Consider the following 13,152-nt stretch of genomic DNA (forward strand, 5'->3'; position numbering starts at 1 on the left):
GAAAGAGGTCGTCAGCAGGGAATGGACTGAGTTCATTTTCACTTGTTCCTCTGAAAGCCTTTGCTGGGTCATATACAGATATATCTACGAAGATGATCCCTTTTTGGCCACACTAACACCAACTTCCATTCAGCTGCCTTTTTCCTCCGTCCTTCTAACATGTACTTCAAAGAGGTGTTAAGAGGAAAGTAACATCTGATCCCTGCCCCAAAGCAAGGAATCGTAAAGCCAGGTTTGGCTCTTCTCTCCTATTAATGCAAATAATCCACTGGTCCTCGTGGCTGGAGACTGCTGGGACAGGGCGACAGCCCCAGGAGGTCATTGCTGACAACGTGCCTATTTACTTTCAGGGTTAATTAACACGTACCCTTACCAAAAGAAAACAAAAAAAAAGTATTGCCGAGGAACAAGGAGGGAAGATAAAGCACCATCCCCTTCATGCATCCAGAGCCCGAGTGTCAGAAGGGCTCCCCAAGCAAGGAACACACAGCAAAAAGTGGCCAGAGAGCAAAGGGACCGAGCGCACCAGGAAAGTGCTGCTGCTCTTCTGCAAATGCCATGCGGCGATGTCCGAACAAGTCCTGCCCCTCCGTAGCTTCTGGAGTCTGCGCCGAGGGAGGGGAAGGAGAAGGCACCTCGCTCCGCAGGGCGGCACAACACCCCCCCACTTCCAGAAGCGGCCGGAGAGCTGGGCACCCACCGCCTTCCAACCAGGGTAGGAAACGGGCACGGCTCGCGCCCCTGCTGAGGCAGCACCGGCAGGGCTGTAACGCACCCCAAGAAGATTTTAATTCCCTTTAACACCAGCGTTTGGGAGGCGGGGGAACCAGCTGGAAAAGCTTTCACCTGCAGTAATCAGAGTCAAAAGGGTAATGAGAAGATAAGGGTGAAAGTCCCCTCTCTCTGTAACCTGAACCCTGGGATTAAAGTCCTGTTGGCAGCATTACCGTCACCGTCCTCCTCAAAGGCTGTCTTGATTTGAGCAGAGGATATTTGGGCACCTCCAGAACAGAGAGGGGAATTTTGTCCATAGGCATTTCTGAGGCGGGGGTTGCTGAGGGACGCTGCTCCATGGGGCATCTTCTGCTGCCTCCGCTTCGGGGACCTCCAGGAGGTTCCTCCTCATTGTCCTGGCCAGCGGCGAGTTTGCAGGGCTGCTCCTCGCACGGCGCAAGCCAGAGCACACGTGGGAAGCAGGGGGCCTTCACCCCATTGCACCGTGTCAGGAGGAGAGGGAAGACGGGACATCAGCATGGAAAAGAGGTGCAAGGAGAGGAAAAAAAACCTGAACAGAGTGCCCTGGACACCGGGAGAGCCCAGTCTGCCTTCGCACCGTCCCTGCCGAGCATCCCTCCTGCCCTGCTACCCAACCGTGCTGGATGCGAGCAGCAGCATCCCAGCGCCAGACCAGCACCGCAGCACACCCTGCCACCTTCCCACTCTCCCTTTCCAAATCTAATGAATGAGGCAGCTCTCAAAGCCCTTCTACATTCAGTGCAGGTCCAAAAGACACCGGCAGGTCCCAGAGGTGGAGCTCAGGGGGTGGCCATGCTGATTACAGACGCGCGGGAAAGGGTTGCAGCTCCAGCGCTCTGCAGCCTACGGCGGAAATCAGCCCTTCCAGGAAAAGGAGGAGAAAAGTTGGGAAATCAGTTTGCCTCTTTTCCTACCTAAATCCAAAACGCAAGTTGGCAAGACAAGCTAACGGGTGACCCTCTTTCTAAACACGTGCTCCTTTTACCGGAGCCTGCAAGAAGAACCTGAAACCACAACTCCTCCCTGTATGTTTTGTTTTCATTTGTTTTGCGGCTGAATAAGTTAACAAAAGGAAGTCAGACTGATTCTTTCAATTTGGCTTATAAAAAAAAAATAGTCTGGGTGCTAACTTCTCTCTCAGGCTTCAGGATTTACCGTCACTTTATAAACCCCTGAAAATAGGAGTTTATAATAGGAAACTCCGGACACCACCTTCACGAGCAGTGCCGCCTATCTTCCCCGGGATTGTTTAACAAGGGACATTTTGTCATTAGGGTAGGTTTCATGAATACTATACAGGTGAATAAAAAAATACATATATTCTCTTTGAACAAGAATCCCAAGTCCAGGCATGTGGAAGGCTGCGGCGCAGGGACCGGCGCGGGCAGGAGGTCCCCGAGTCCCTCACGAGTGATGGCTGTTGATCAGGCTGCGGAGCTGCTTGGCCACGGTGTCTATCAGCTTCTGCTTGTCCCTCTCGTTTTTCCGGAACTGGGCAAAAACGTTGTTTTTTCTGCTCGTGTCTCTCATCCTGCGCAGAGCAGAAACAGGTTATGGCACAGGTATCGCTGCTCAACGGTGCACCCAAGCCCCACGAAGGAATCGCATGTAAAGTGCCCGTATTCAGGCTCTGATAGAGAGAGGAGGTGACTGCATCTAAAGGCTCTACCCCAATTTTTATCATGTATTTGTGTAAAGACTGGCATACCAAGCCATGTGCAGGCTTCACACAGTTTGCAGTTTTGCTTTAAACCCCACAAATCCCAATCAATGTCACCGTAGGGTCTATCTCTAATGCCAAAACACGTGAAACCCTAAAGCCTCTTGTTCTCCCCTTCCAAACAGCTTTTGCTACGTCCCCATGTCACCTCATGAAGTGGTAAATGACAACACTGTGATATTAGGAGGAAATAAAAAAATTAGCATCAAATCCACAGCATTAAGGCTTCTTATTGGAAACAGTGCATTGCATGCGGCCAAGAGATGCAGTTTTTGTGGCAGTCGGAAAGATTCGGAGTTGTGAACTTAAAATATTATACAATATAATATAATTTATATTAAAGGAAGGAATCCAGCACTGGTTTCCTCAATTTAAAAATCCTCTTGAGATTTCTAGTTTTTTAAAATCACATTTAATACACGAAGTAGTGCACTGGTCTCCATGAGGTCTCCAAAAAGCCAGAGACAAGAAGAGGGGGTGGTGGGATGGGACCTGACGGCGAAGCTGGTGCAGCTCCATCTCTCTCCGCCATGCAAAGCCGGGGGTTCATGCACGCTTGCATTCGCGGATGCGTATGTTGGGGGGGGACAAGTCTCCTTGCACGCTCCAAGCGTTAGCTTCACGCAGGCAGGGCATGTGCTGGGAAGGGAAACCACCCCACCAGGGTCAACCCTCCAACAGCTCCTGAAGGTATCAGCCTCAGCATCCAACCCGCTGGTTCTCAGCTGGCACCGCTCTTTTATAATATCACAATTTGTAAATTATTTTCTCTGTGAATCAGATCTGGCAGAGACAGATGGCTTTGGACGAGTCACATAAACCTGTATTTTCAGCTTTGGGGACCTAAATGAAGCATTAAAGTGACGGGGACACGGCGCGAATAGTCCCTGGGAAGTTGGCACTTTATCAAACCGGGGTTTTTGAGTTAACTGAGCACAAATCAAACCTCTTGAAACTTATTTAATGGATCAAAAAAAAAAAAAAAAATCTAAGGTTTTTCATGCTTCGGTCTTCCTAAAAAGAGCCAAAGGGAATCTGAAATGTTCCCAAAAACATCCAGCTTGGAACTGGAAACAAGGATAACAACTTTATCCCAAAGGCTAATTTGCTAAAGTTATAAGTGCCCAAAGACACAGGATTACAATCGAGCTGCTTTCCCAACAGTAACAAGATAGCTTGGAGCACTTTTATTCAGCAAAACAAGTATTATTTTTTTTCTTTCTCTTTTTTTTAACCAAAGCAGGTTGCCAGCTGCTCCGCTGCGAGAACCAGGGAGCGATCGCACCGATGGGAAGCGGGGCGTTTGAGTCGCACGGGTTAGAGGTGTCACAGGATCATGAATTTTGGCAATAACCGTCCTCCCGCGGGACACCCGTTCCTCCGGCAGTGCTGTACGGCTCCAGCCGGCTTCAAACCACTTCACCAGGAGGGCTGAGAGCTCTGTTTCTATTGCAGAGGCTATGTGAGGACATCAGAGGTGCTGAAAGTAAACCTGTACCTTCAGAAACCTCCACCCAGAGCTGTACCCATCCCTGCCCATCGCTGCCTGCTGCAGCTACCCCCCCGGTAACACGGGGGGAATTCACAGCAGAGCACCCTCTGCCCTAAGAGCCCTCTCACCCTGGGCATCCTTGGAGCCATCCCTGATGCCGTGGGACCTGTTCAGGTCCATGAAACGTTTTTGAAGGAACGCACGTTGTATGCAAGAAAACCCTTGCACGTGTTTGAATGATTAGAAAGGAGTTGCATGGATAAAGCTACTGGATTGGGATGAAAAAGCCTCACAGTCAGAGTACTGATCCCACGACAAACCCACGTAGGTGGATCTGTTAAAGCGGGGATAAGTGTCCGGGAGGGACGGGAGCTGCCGGTATCTTCAGACATCACGTGAAGGTAGAGGCAGTAAGCTATTAAGTATCATTAATGAATGAAGCTGCCTATGGGACGCAAAATCCTGCGGAATTTGGGTGTGCAGTGCCAGGGACCAGGCAGCGTTGGCAGCGGCTGCATCCCTGGGAGAGGCTGAGCTTGCAGATCTGCTTCAGGAGACCACGCTGGCTCCGCTCCTGGAGCTGCCCTATAACGTGGTTGGTGTCGAGGTGTTCTGAAACGCCAGCCTGTTTCTTTTCCAGCATTTGGCTATAGTAAAAACCCAGTCCCTGATCAAGTGGTGCATCCAGACACCAAGAATATCAGCTTTGAAAGAGGGAAGCAATGCTTCCGAGCAGCTCAGCGGCTCTTTGGAGGATCAATACTTTTATTTCTCTAAGCATGTGCCTGCAGAGCCCTGGGAGAACCGAGCCCGGTTTTGTAACACGGTCCCTGTGCGTTAGCCCAAGAATTAAAAGTAAGAGGAAGGGAAAGAGAGAGCTTAGTGCTGTCCCCACCCCTGTCAACAAACACCACCTTCAATAGAGCCAAGCTTTGTTTAAATTAATCTATAAGGAAAAAAGCAACAGAGTAAAAGCTCCTCTTTTAGCTCTAATTAGTGCATTTGAGACGATAAAGTTACCAGAGGGAACTGTTTCAAAGACAGCTTGCATTTAGATCATTTAGTGCTCCATTTAAATCAAACAATAAAGTCACTGCAAGGTGAGGGTAAAAGCCCAAGCAAGCAGCATACTTACACTCGTGATATCCTATGAGAGATGTGTGATTAGGAAAAGAGATAATGATGAAAACAAGTTACAAAACGAACCAGCGGATCAGAATTTCACATCGCCTTGTCGGCAAAGCTCGGCTGCCTATGGAGAGGGCTGGGGAGGTGGGCTCGGAGCGCGGGGGGAGCAGGCGTGCCTGAAGCTATGGCCAGGTCAGTGCAGAGTCTTGGGGGAGCTGGAGCTGGTGGATGATGCATGGAGACTCCCCAAAGGGCTTGAAGCCCAAGCAGCGACAGGGCAGAGTCTGCCGGAGCATGCAGGCGATGCCATGCCGGCGATGCCATGCCGGCGATGCCACGCCACGAGGATGCAGGAGATGAAAGTGCCAAGCCAGTGACTCCACCGGGGCTGCCTCCGGAAAGCAAATCGGACAAGTGAAGATTGCCCTTCAAATGAGGCCCTTTTCGGGGAGAAGGCTGGCAAGCCCAGCTGGGGTTTGGGGCTTTTTAATACCAGCACCGAGCACGGATGCTGTACGCTCAAGTACTACCTGGGGAATATGGCCAGGAGCATGGAGCCGCCCTCCTGCTGTCCCACTGCCTTCCCAGCGACTGCCACGGATCCCAGCTCACTGCCGCTCCCAGTTCCCTGGCTCCTCCAGCTGTTTCATGTCCAAGCTCTCCAATTTTTACCATTTTATTGATAGCTCTCAATATACCTCACGCTTTTCCATCATGGATGTCAGGTTGCAAATATGTTGCAAATAACACAACATATTACACAGCACATAGAAATATGTATATAAAAACAATGCTATAATGTATAAAAGTGCTTTACACAACAACTACCTAAGTTTAGTCCCTGTGTACCATATTGGCGGGAGAGGAGGTGGTGCAGTTACGTGGACCACAGATAATACAGACGTAACTCCAAAACTCAGCAACACACCAAGATTGGTCTTCTAAAAGTGTAGCCCCAACTATAAACAAGTCACCTCCTCCTCTGCAAGCAACTGAGAAAGAGAGGAACTCCAAAACCAACTCAGACTCCTCCTAAGCGTCTGATTTCATGGTAGACCTAACCCAATCTAACTGCAAACTCGCTGATCCTGCCTGCTCCTCCATGCAAGACTTAGCAGTGGAGTGCCCATGGCATGAGCTGCTTGGAAAATTATTAATTATCGTTTTTGGCAGGTTACTTCTCTGTCAGATCAGCTGGAAGACCAGCTGTGAGGTCTGATGGCAGCAAAGGGGCAGGAGTAGGGCTGATCCTCCCAGCGAGAGCCTGGAGGTCTACCAGAGAAAGGGTCATCTGGGCCACCTCCTACCACGGGCAGGGTGGGTGACTGGTGGCACTTCTCTCCCATGTGCTGGAGGGGTTACAAGTGAAGTAAATCCCCCTCTTTGGGTCTGCAGCAAACTCATGGGCTTTCCTTCCTTGCTGCTGGCTCGTAGGACTGGCACAAGCCTCCTCGCTGTGCGTCAGGAGGGATCCCAAAGCCCCGCAGAGGCCACGCAGCGCTCGACTGGCGTGTCCCGGCGCTGCTCCTCGGCACAGCTCCAGGGCTTGGGCTGAAGCTGTGCAAAGCCTGTGAACTACAGGCTCCAAAGAGTCTCAGATTCAGCCTTATCAAAGAGCATGTCCTTGCTAAGGGCAAGCCCTGGAGCACACAGCCACCCCAAGACACTGTCCCCGGCCCGTAGCTGGGCTTTTAGCAATTGATCCTCTCTCCATGGATCCAACAGAAGGGAGATAGGATAGGATAGCATAGGATAGGCTAGGATAAATAGGATAGGATAGGATAGGATAAGACAGAATATTTTCAGTTGGAAGGGTCCTACACCGATCATGTAGTCCAACTGCCCGACCACTTCAGGGCTGACCAAAAGTTAAAGCACGTGGTTGAGGGCATTGGCCCAATGCCTCTTAAACACTGACAGGCTTGGGGCAGTTAGACAAGCCTGCAGGCCAGCAAATTTGAAATGATTTTGGGGGGCTTGAGACACGTCTTTACAAGTGGAATTCTGTTGTAAGACAAGGAAAACTCTGCTTAAGAGTGAAGCAAAAAGACAGACCCTCAGCCCAGTCAATGCATTTTGATAAAAACCCTGGGATTCAGGTTAGTGGGATAAAATAGGATTTTTCTATTTGAGCTCCCACTGTCCACCCAGGGGTGAAGGCTTTGCTCACTGGATCACAAGGAGCCTCCTGCTCCCCACGCTGCTCCGTCCAGGCACCGCACGTGATGGAATGAGCTGCTAAAACACGCGCTTGCCGGGAGCGAGATGGGGCTGAAAACCGTCCCGGGTGTCTGGACCCGCACTCACTTTTCCAGCAGGATGAGGGCTGTTGTCGGGTTCACGCGAAGATACTTGCACGTGGGTTGCCCGTAGTCAGCCAAATACGTCGACCAGTCCCACTGGATGAACAGATCTAAGAGCTGAAGCAGCCGCCGGAAAGAAAAAACAAACAGATATAAGTTTTTAAAAAGCTGGCGAGAGAGCAGGTGTTTTATCTGAAAGCTGGCAATGATCCTGGGCAGGTGGTGTTAACCGCAAAAAATGGTTGGCAGTCTTTATTAATTTATTTAGTATTATGCTGCTAATATTTAATTATTCACTTACTCCTATTTAATTATTAATTTATTAATAGTCAATGTTAATTTATGAATGGTTATATTAATTTAGCCATAGTGGACTCCTGCTACTCCTGTTATCTCTGTTTTGGGGGTGAACTAGCAGTACAGGGGATATGAGGACTGAGACACCCCAAAGAGGTGGGTGGCGAAGAACCCCAGCACCCTGATGCTCTCAGCTACAGCAGGGGAGCACTTTTGGGGTCAAAGTCACCACAAACTTCTTCTGTCCCCAAATAACCCCCGGCATCGTTTGAACCATGCCACAAGGATTTCTCATCACGCTTGCTCCATCTCAGCATCTTCCAAGTGCTTTGTAAGCGTCTCTAATGACGAGAGCTCCTCGAGGGGGCATGGGACCCATCCAGGAGCTTAAGATAAACTCATCCAGGGTTTATTTTGGGTGAACGCAGCTACCAGAGGAGACTGGGAGTCCCAGGTGGTTTCCAGACGTTTGTAAGAGAAACCACCAGCCCCTGGCAGCAGGGGAAGGAAAAAGCGGATTCATTCAGCCGTCCGTGACAGTCCCTGCTCCAGACCCCCAAAATTCACACCTGAAGCCCTTCACCTCTACAAACGACCCCCTCAGTGCCCCACCACTCCCAGCTGATCCAGGTGAGGAAGGAGCAAACTACAGCCCAGGTTTCCTAAATGCCCTCTTCCACCCCACCTTTCACATCCTTATTTTCCTTAAAAACCTAGCAGGAGCTCCCATGTCTTTCCCACATGAGGACTTCATCACCCCTGAAAGGACTTGCCTCTCTGCCCACCCACGAAAGCACAACTGAGGACGTATGAGATGAAGCCTTCATCTCCATCATCTAAAACAGATTAATTAAGAGCAGCTGCATTCCACCCCCCCCAGCCTTCTGCCTTGGAGGGCTGCTGTGACCACTCTTTCGCAGGACAGGCTGCCAAGCGCGTGGACGTCTTCATCGCCTGTGTCCGTGCGTCCCGGTGCCCACTGCAGAAGCCCGGAGAAGAAGGACCATCCCGCAGCCGAGCGAGGACCATAGAGGGCTCGTTGTTCCTGCGTCTCCATGGTTTTCCTGGAGACTCCAGCACTGTTTAACAACGCATCCCGCCCCGCTAAGAAGGGGATTTGGCTCCTCCGAGACCTCAAGGTACAAAACAAAAATGTGCAACAAGATTCTTTTTGACTATGTAGGTCAGGGCAAAGAAAACAAGCGGTCGGGAACAATCTCCCAGGCTGGCGGGGGGGACGGATTAGCCGGGACCTCAGAGGGCTTTTCCAGCCTGCGGTCCCGCGCGGCTTTGTACGGCGGGTCCATTGTGTTAACTACAAACCCGAGCTGAACATCATCAGCAGGAGCTTTTTCCGAAGGGCACCTTCAAGAGACGACCTTAAATATGATTTCACAGGCTCTTTTCATACAGCACAGCGGGGCCAAAACTCTTCTGTCGGGTTTGGTGGCTGCGGGGGGAAGCTGCATGGCTGTACAGGCTAAATCGGATCCCCCCCAGTGCACCAAAGTCCTCGTGCTGGTGGCCCCGGGGGGACCGAACGTGCCTCTGGCAAACCACAGACAAAGCAGCACGAGTTATTGCCACAGAAAGTGCATGGCCGGACCGTCAAAGGTCCAGGTAGCCCTTCATGGGGAGTGGAAGTAAAGTCCTGGGAGAAAGGGACAAAAGGAGAACCAAAATAAAAAGGCAATGATTAGAAGTGGGTTAGGAGAAGATAAAATAAAAAGCATCAGGAGGTGTTATGAACAGGAGGCCTGGGGAGACAGCAGAGGCTCGGGGAACTGTGCAGGAGCTCAGAGGATGGGTAAGGAAAGGGCACGGAGAAATCTCCCATGCCTGTCTCTGAAAGAGCGTGGCCAATGCAGCATGGGGAGATTTTTACGCAAAAGTCAGATGAACGGCTGCCTAGGGCAGCTCAGCCCTTGCCCTCCAGCTTGGGGGCCCGAGCCAACGCTTGGCAGTCCCACCAGGGCCAGGTGATGAGGCTGGCATGGCACACAGTCCTTGGCCCGACGGCCATCCCCATCCCACAGCTTTGCTTCAGCTCTGCTCCAACTCAGTTCAGCTCAGCTGGCTGAAGCAGCGCAGCTCCCGCACGAGGCTGCCAGGCTCTGCCGGTGCTGAAGGTGCACCACCACACCTCCCGTTGCGCTGGCACCAGCATGAAGGGATGGTCGGGGTAAGTTATTTTATGGATCTGTTTTAACATGGACCTGTTGGAGCAAGTCCAGAGGAGGCCACGAAAATGGCCCGAGGGCTGGAACACCACTGCTGTGAAGAAAGGCTGAGAGAGTTGGGGTTGTTCAGCCCAGAGGAGAGAGGGCTCTGGGGAGACCTTATTGCGGCCTTTCAGTACTTAAAGGGGGCTTATAGGAAAGATGGAGAGAGACTTTTTACTTGTCCTGTACTGGGCACTGGTGAGGCCGCCCCTCGAGTCCTGTGCTCAGCGCTGGGCCCCTCACCCCAAGGCGGCCATGGAGGGGCTGGAGCGTGGCCAGAGCAGGGCAGCGAGGCTGGGGCAGGGGCTGGAGCACAAGGCTGGGGAGGAGCGGCTGGGGGAGCTGGGGGGGCTCAGCCTGGAGAAGAGGAGGCTGAGGGGAGCCCTCATCGCTCTCTGCAACTGCCTGAAAGGAGGCTGGAGCCGGGGGGGGTCGGTCTCTGCTCCCCAGGAACAAGCGATGGGACGAGAGGGAACGGCCTCAAGCTGCGCCAGGGCAGGGTTAGGTTGGATATTAGGGAAAACTCCTTCCCCCAAAGGGCTGTCAGGCCCTGGCCCAGGCTGCCCAGGGCAGGGGCTGAGTCCCCATCCCTGGAGGGATTTAAAAGCCGGGTAGACGTGGTGCTTAGGGACATGGTTTAGTGGTGGCCTTGGTAGTGCTGGGTTAACGGTTGGACTCGATGATCTTAAGGGTCTTTTCCAACCTAAACGATTCTGTGATTCTAAACAAGCCCCATCCTAAATCCGCTCCCCCCCTGGGCTGGACCTTCCCCGAGCACTGGGATAGCCAGACTCCCCCCGGCTGGCTCACGACAGTGACGGATAGCCTGTGTATTTTACAACTGTTTGCCCACATCAATCTTGCCGGCGAGGCAGGTCCGAGGATAGCCGGGGCTGGCACCTTTGGCCCCCAGCTGCCATGCGGTGCAGGGCATCGCCGGCGCTTGCAGGGCTCTGCCGCGGGTCGTGCTCCGTAGGAGAGAGGTCTTGCAGGAGGAAGCCTGACGGCTCAGGGCAAGCTGTCTCAAAACAATTTATCTGTCACATAAATGTGGTTTTATTGGTTTTACTGTTTAAACTTTTCACCTCTGCTGCTAAATCTGAACGACTGAAAAAAAAAAAAAGGGAAAGGAAAAACCTGCCTGCGCAGCGGCGCTGGGCTGCAGCGGGCCTGCCGGGGGAGATTCCAAACAAAATATGCAAATACCATTAATTCTTCAAACTAGAGTCTCCTTTTCAAGGCTATAAATCAAACTCGACAGGACATACACTGGGGGGAAAGGCAAAGGGGGGGGGGGGGGGGGAAACGAGGAGCTTTTACCGCGATGATATGAAAGCGGAATAAGCTCAGAAAGCTGCAGACGTGCTGTGTGCGCAGAGCGGGGCTGCGAACCTGCAGCTTCCCGCGGCACGAGAAGCATCTTTGCCGCAAGAGCGGGGAGAGGTTCACGTATATATTTATAAAAACGAAGAAATGGAGAATGGTTTGAATATGCCGCCAGAAGAAAGGTACTAAAAAAAAAATTTGTTTTTATACACATATATGAACTGTTACTCAAATGGTGATGCAAGGAAGGGTGATGCTGGAAAGAAACAATTAAACTGGGAACCAGTTCCCAGCTCTGCCCCAGGCTCCCTTGGCAGCCCGAGAAGCACTTTCTACCTGTTTCCCTCGGTTCCACCTCAAAAAACACTTCCTTGTCACCCCCCTTGTAATATCGCCGTCTCAAACTCTTCAAAAATGTTATTTTTTTTCAAAGCAGAGGCATGTTTTTACAGCCCTCGCATCAAGTGCAGGGAAGGGACGGTTGCGACTTAGTTGCACGCCGGTGGCAAAGGAAACGGGGACATCGCAATGACTTTGCAAGCTTCTCCCTCCAGATGCGAAGCAAAGCGGGACAGTATGTTCTGTCTGACACAAGACGACAGCGCTGAATCTGGATAAAATTCTTTCAGCCAAGCCAGAAATAATGTAATGTGAATCCAAACTGATTCAAAACACAGTTTGCAAGCTCTGCCAGCACCCCTGGAACAAGATCAAAGCAAGCACCAGCATTTGCACACTTGCACCAGTGTCACAGCGGGCTCTGCACAAACCTGGGAGGTGATGCATCGTGGCTAGAGAGAAAGAAGATGGCAGGAAAGGGAGACCCATGTTTTCTAAGATGAAAATAAACCCACGCAAAACCCCCTTGTCCTGTCTCAGAGAAGTCAGGATGATGTTGCAGGGATAACTCTAGATATGGGATTCTCTTGGCCCCAAGGACCTCTCCTCCCCTCTTCAAGCCAAAGATATGAAGATCAAGTGTTTCTGCAGGACAGACGAAAATTCCTGAATTCCCTGACTTCATGCAACACCTGGCTCTTCTGTTTTTTTTCTTTTCCTTCTTTTGAACTGATGCAGCACCACTCTGAGCATCCACAGAGTTGCACCCAAATGCTTTTGACCTGCAGGAGACTACCATTTGAGATGCACCAAATACTCTGGGCTCATGGACAAGTCTACCAGAAGAGGAGTGTGATCATTCCCTGTTAGCAGAGGGAAGAGCTTCCCGGGACAGACCCGCCACGACACTGGACATGATATTACATCCTGGAGCAGGAAGCAAAGCTCATCCAAATTAAAAGCAAAGAACAACTGTTCACAACCGGAGCTGCTCCAAGACACGAGGGCAGCCTGCAGTCCAGCCAGAAATGGAAACCACATCTTTCTGCTCCCTGGCAAGCAAAGTTTTTGTTTTTTCCAGTCCCTGCTGAAGGGATTTGGTTGCTAACAGACATGCATTTCAGTCCTGTTAAGGTCGAAAGAGCCGTCATCACCTCTGCGCTCGCGTCTGTGTCTTCCCAGCCCTTTTGCTTTTTAATATCCTGACTTTTGGGGGCTGAAATCCCACATGAACTATCAGTACTTGTAAAAGAGCCATCACCAGAGCCATGAGGCTCTTGCACCAGATTGCCTATGGAGTAACTGGATGGTGAAAGGAGAAGCAACCCCATCCTGAAGACTAACCCTCACTTTATTTCAAGGCCTAGGTCTCCTCTTCCTGGAGAAGTGAAGGCTCAGGGGGAACCTGATCACAGTATTCCAGTACTTAAAGGGTGGCTACAAGGAGGACGGAGGCTCTCTCTTCACAAGGAGCTACATGGAGAAGACAAGGGGTAATGTCTCCAAGTTGCACCAGGAGAGATTTCATTGCAATATAAGAAAGGAATTTCTTACAGGGAGAACAGTCGT

At 51.2% G+C, this 13,152-nt stretch overlaps 1 protein-coding gene across 6 annotated transcripts in view; it reads right to left on the reverse strand.

Annotated features, from left to right (window-relative positions):
- Window positions 1-1,832: 1,832 nt before the first annotated feature.
- EXOC6B (exocyst complex component 6B) overlaps window positions 1,833-13,152 on the reverse strand; it is a 305,538-nt gene continuing 294,218 nt past the window's right edge. For all 6 annotated transcript variants that reach the window (XM_087737075.1, XM_087737074.1, XM_087737072.1 and 3 more), the window contains 2 exons: window positions 7,404-7,516; window positions 1,833-2,287 (listed from right to left, as the gene is read on the reverse strand). In XM_087737075.1, the coding sequence (XP_087593201.1) occupies window positions 2,161-2,287; window positions 7,404-7,516 (240 nt within the window). In that variant the 3' untranslated portion in view covers window positions 1,833-2,160. The remainder of the gene's footprint in view (window positions 2,288-7,403; window positions 7,517-13,152) is intronic.

The sequence above is a fragment of the Nipponia nippon genome, unplaced genomic scaffold (genome assembly GCF_047370975.1).
Source record: "Nipponia nippon isolate SJK-2023a ecotype South Korea unplaced genomic scaffold, ASM4737097v1 scaffold_6, whole genome shotgun sequence".
Taxonomy (NCBI): domain Eukaryota; kingdom Metazoa; phylum Chordata; class Aves; order Pelecaniformes; family Threskiornithidae; genus Nipponia; species Nipponia nippon.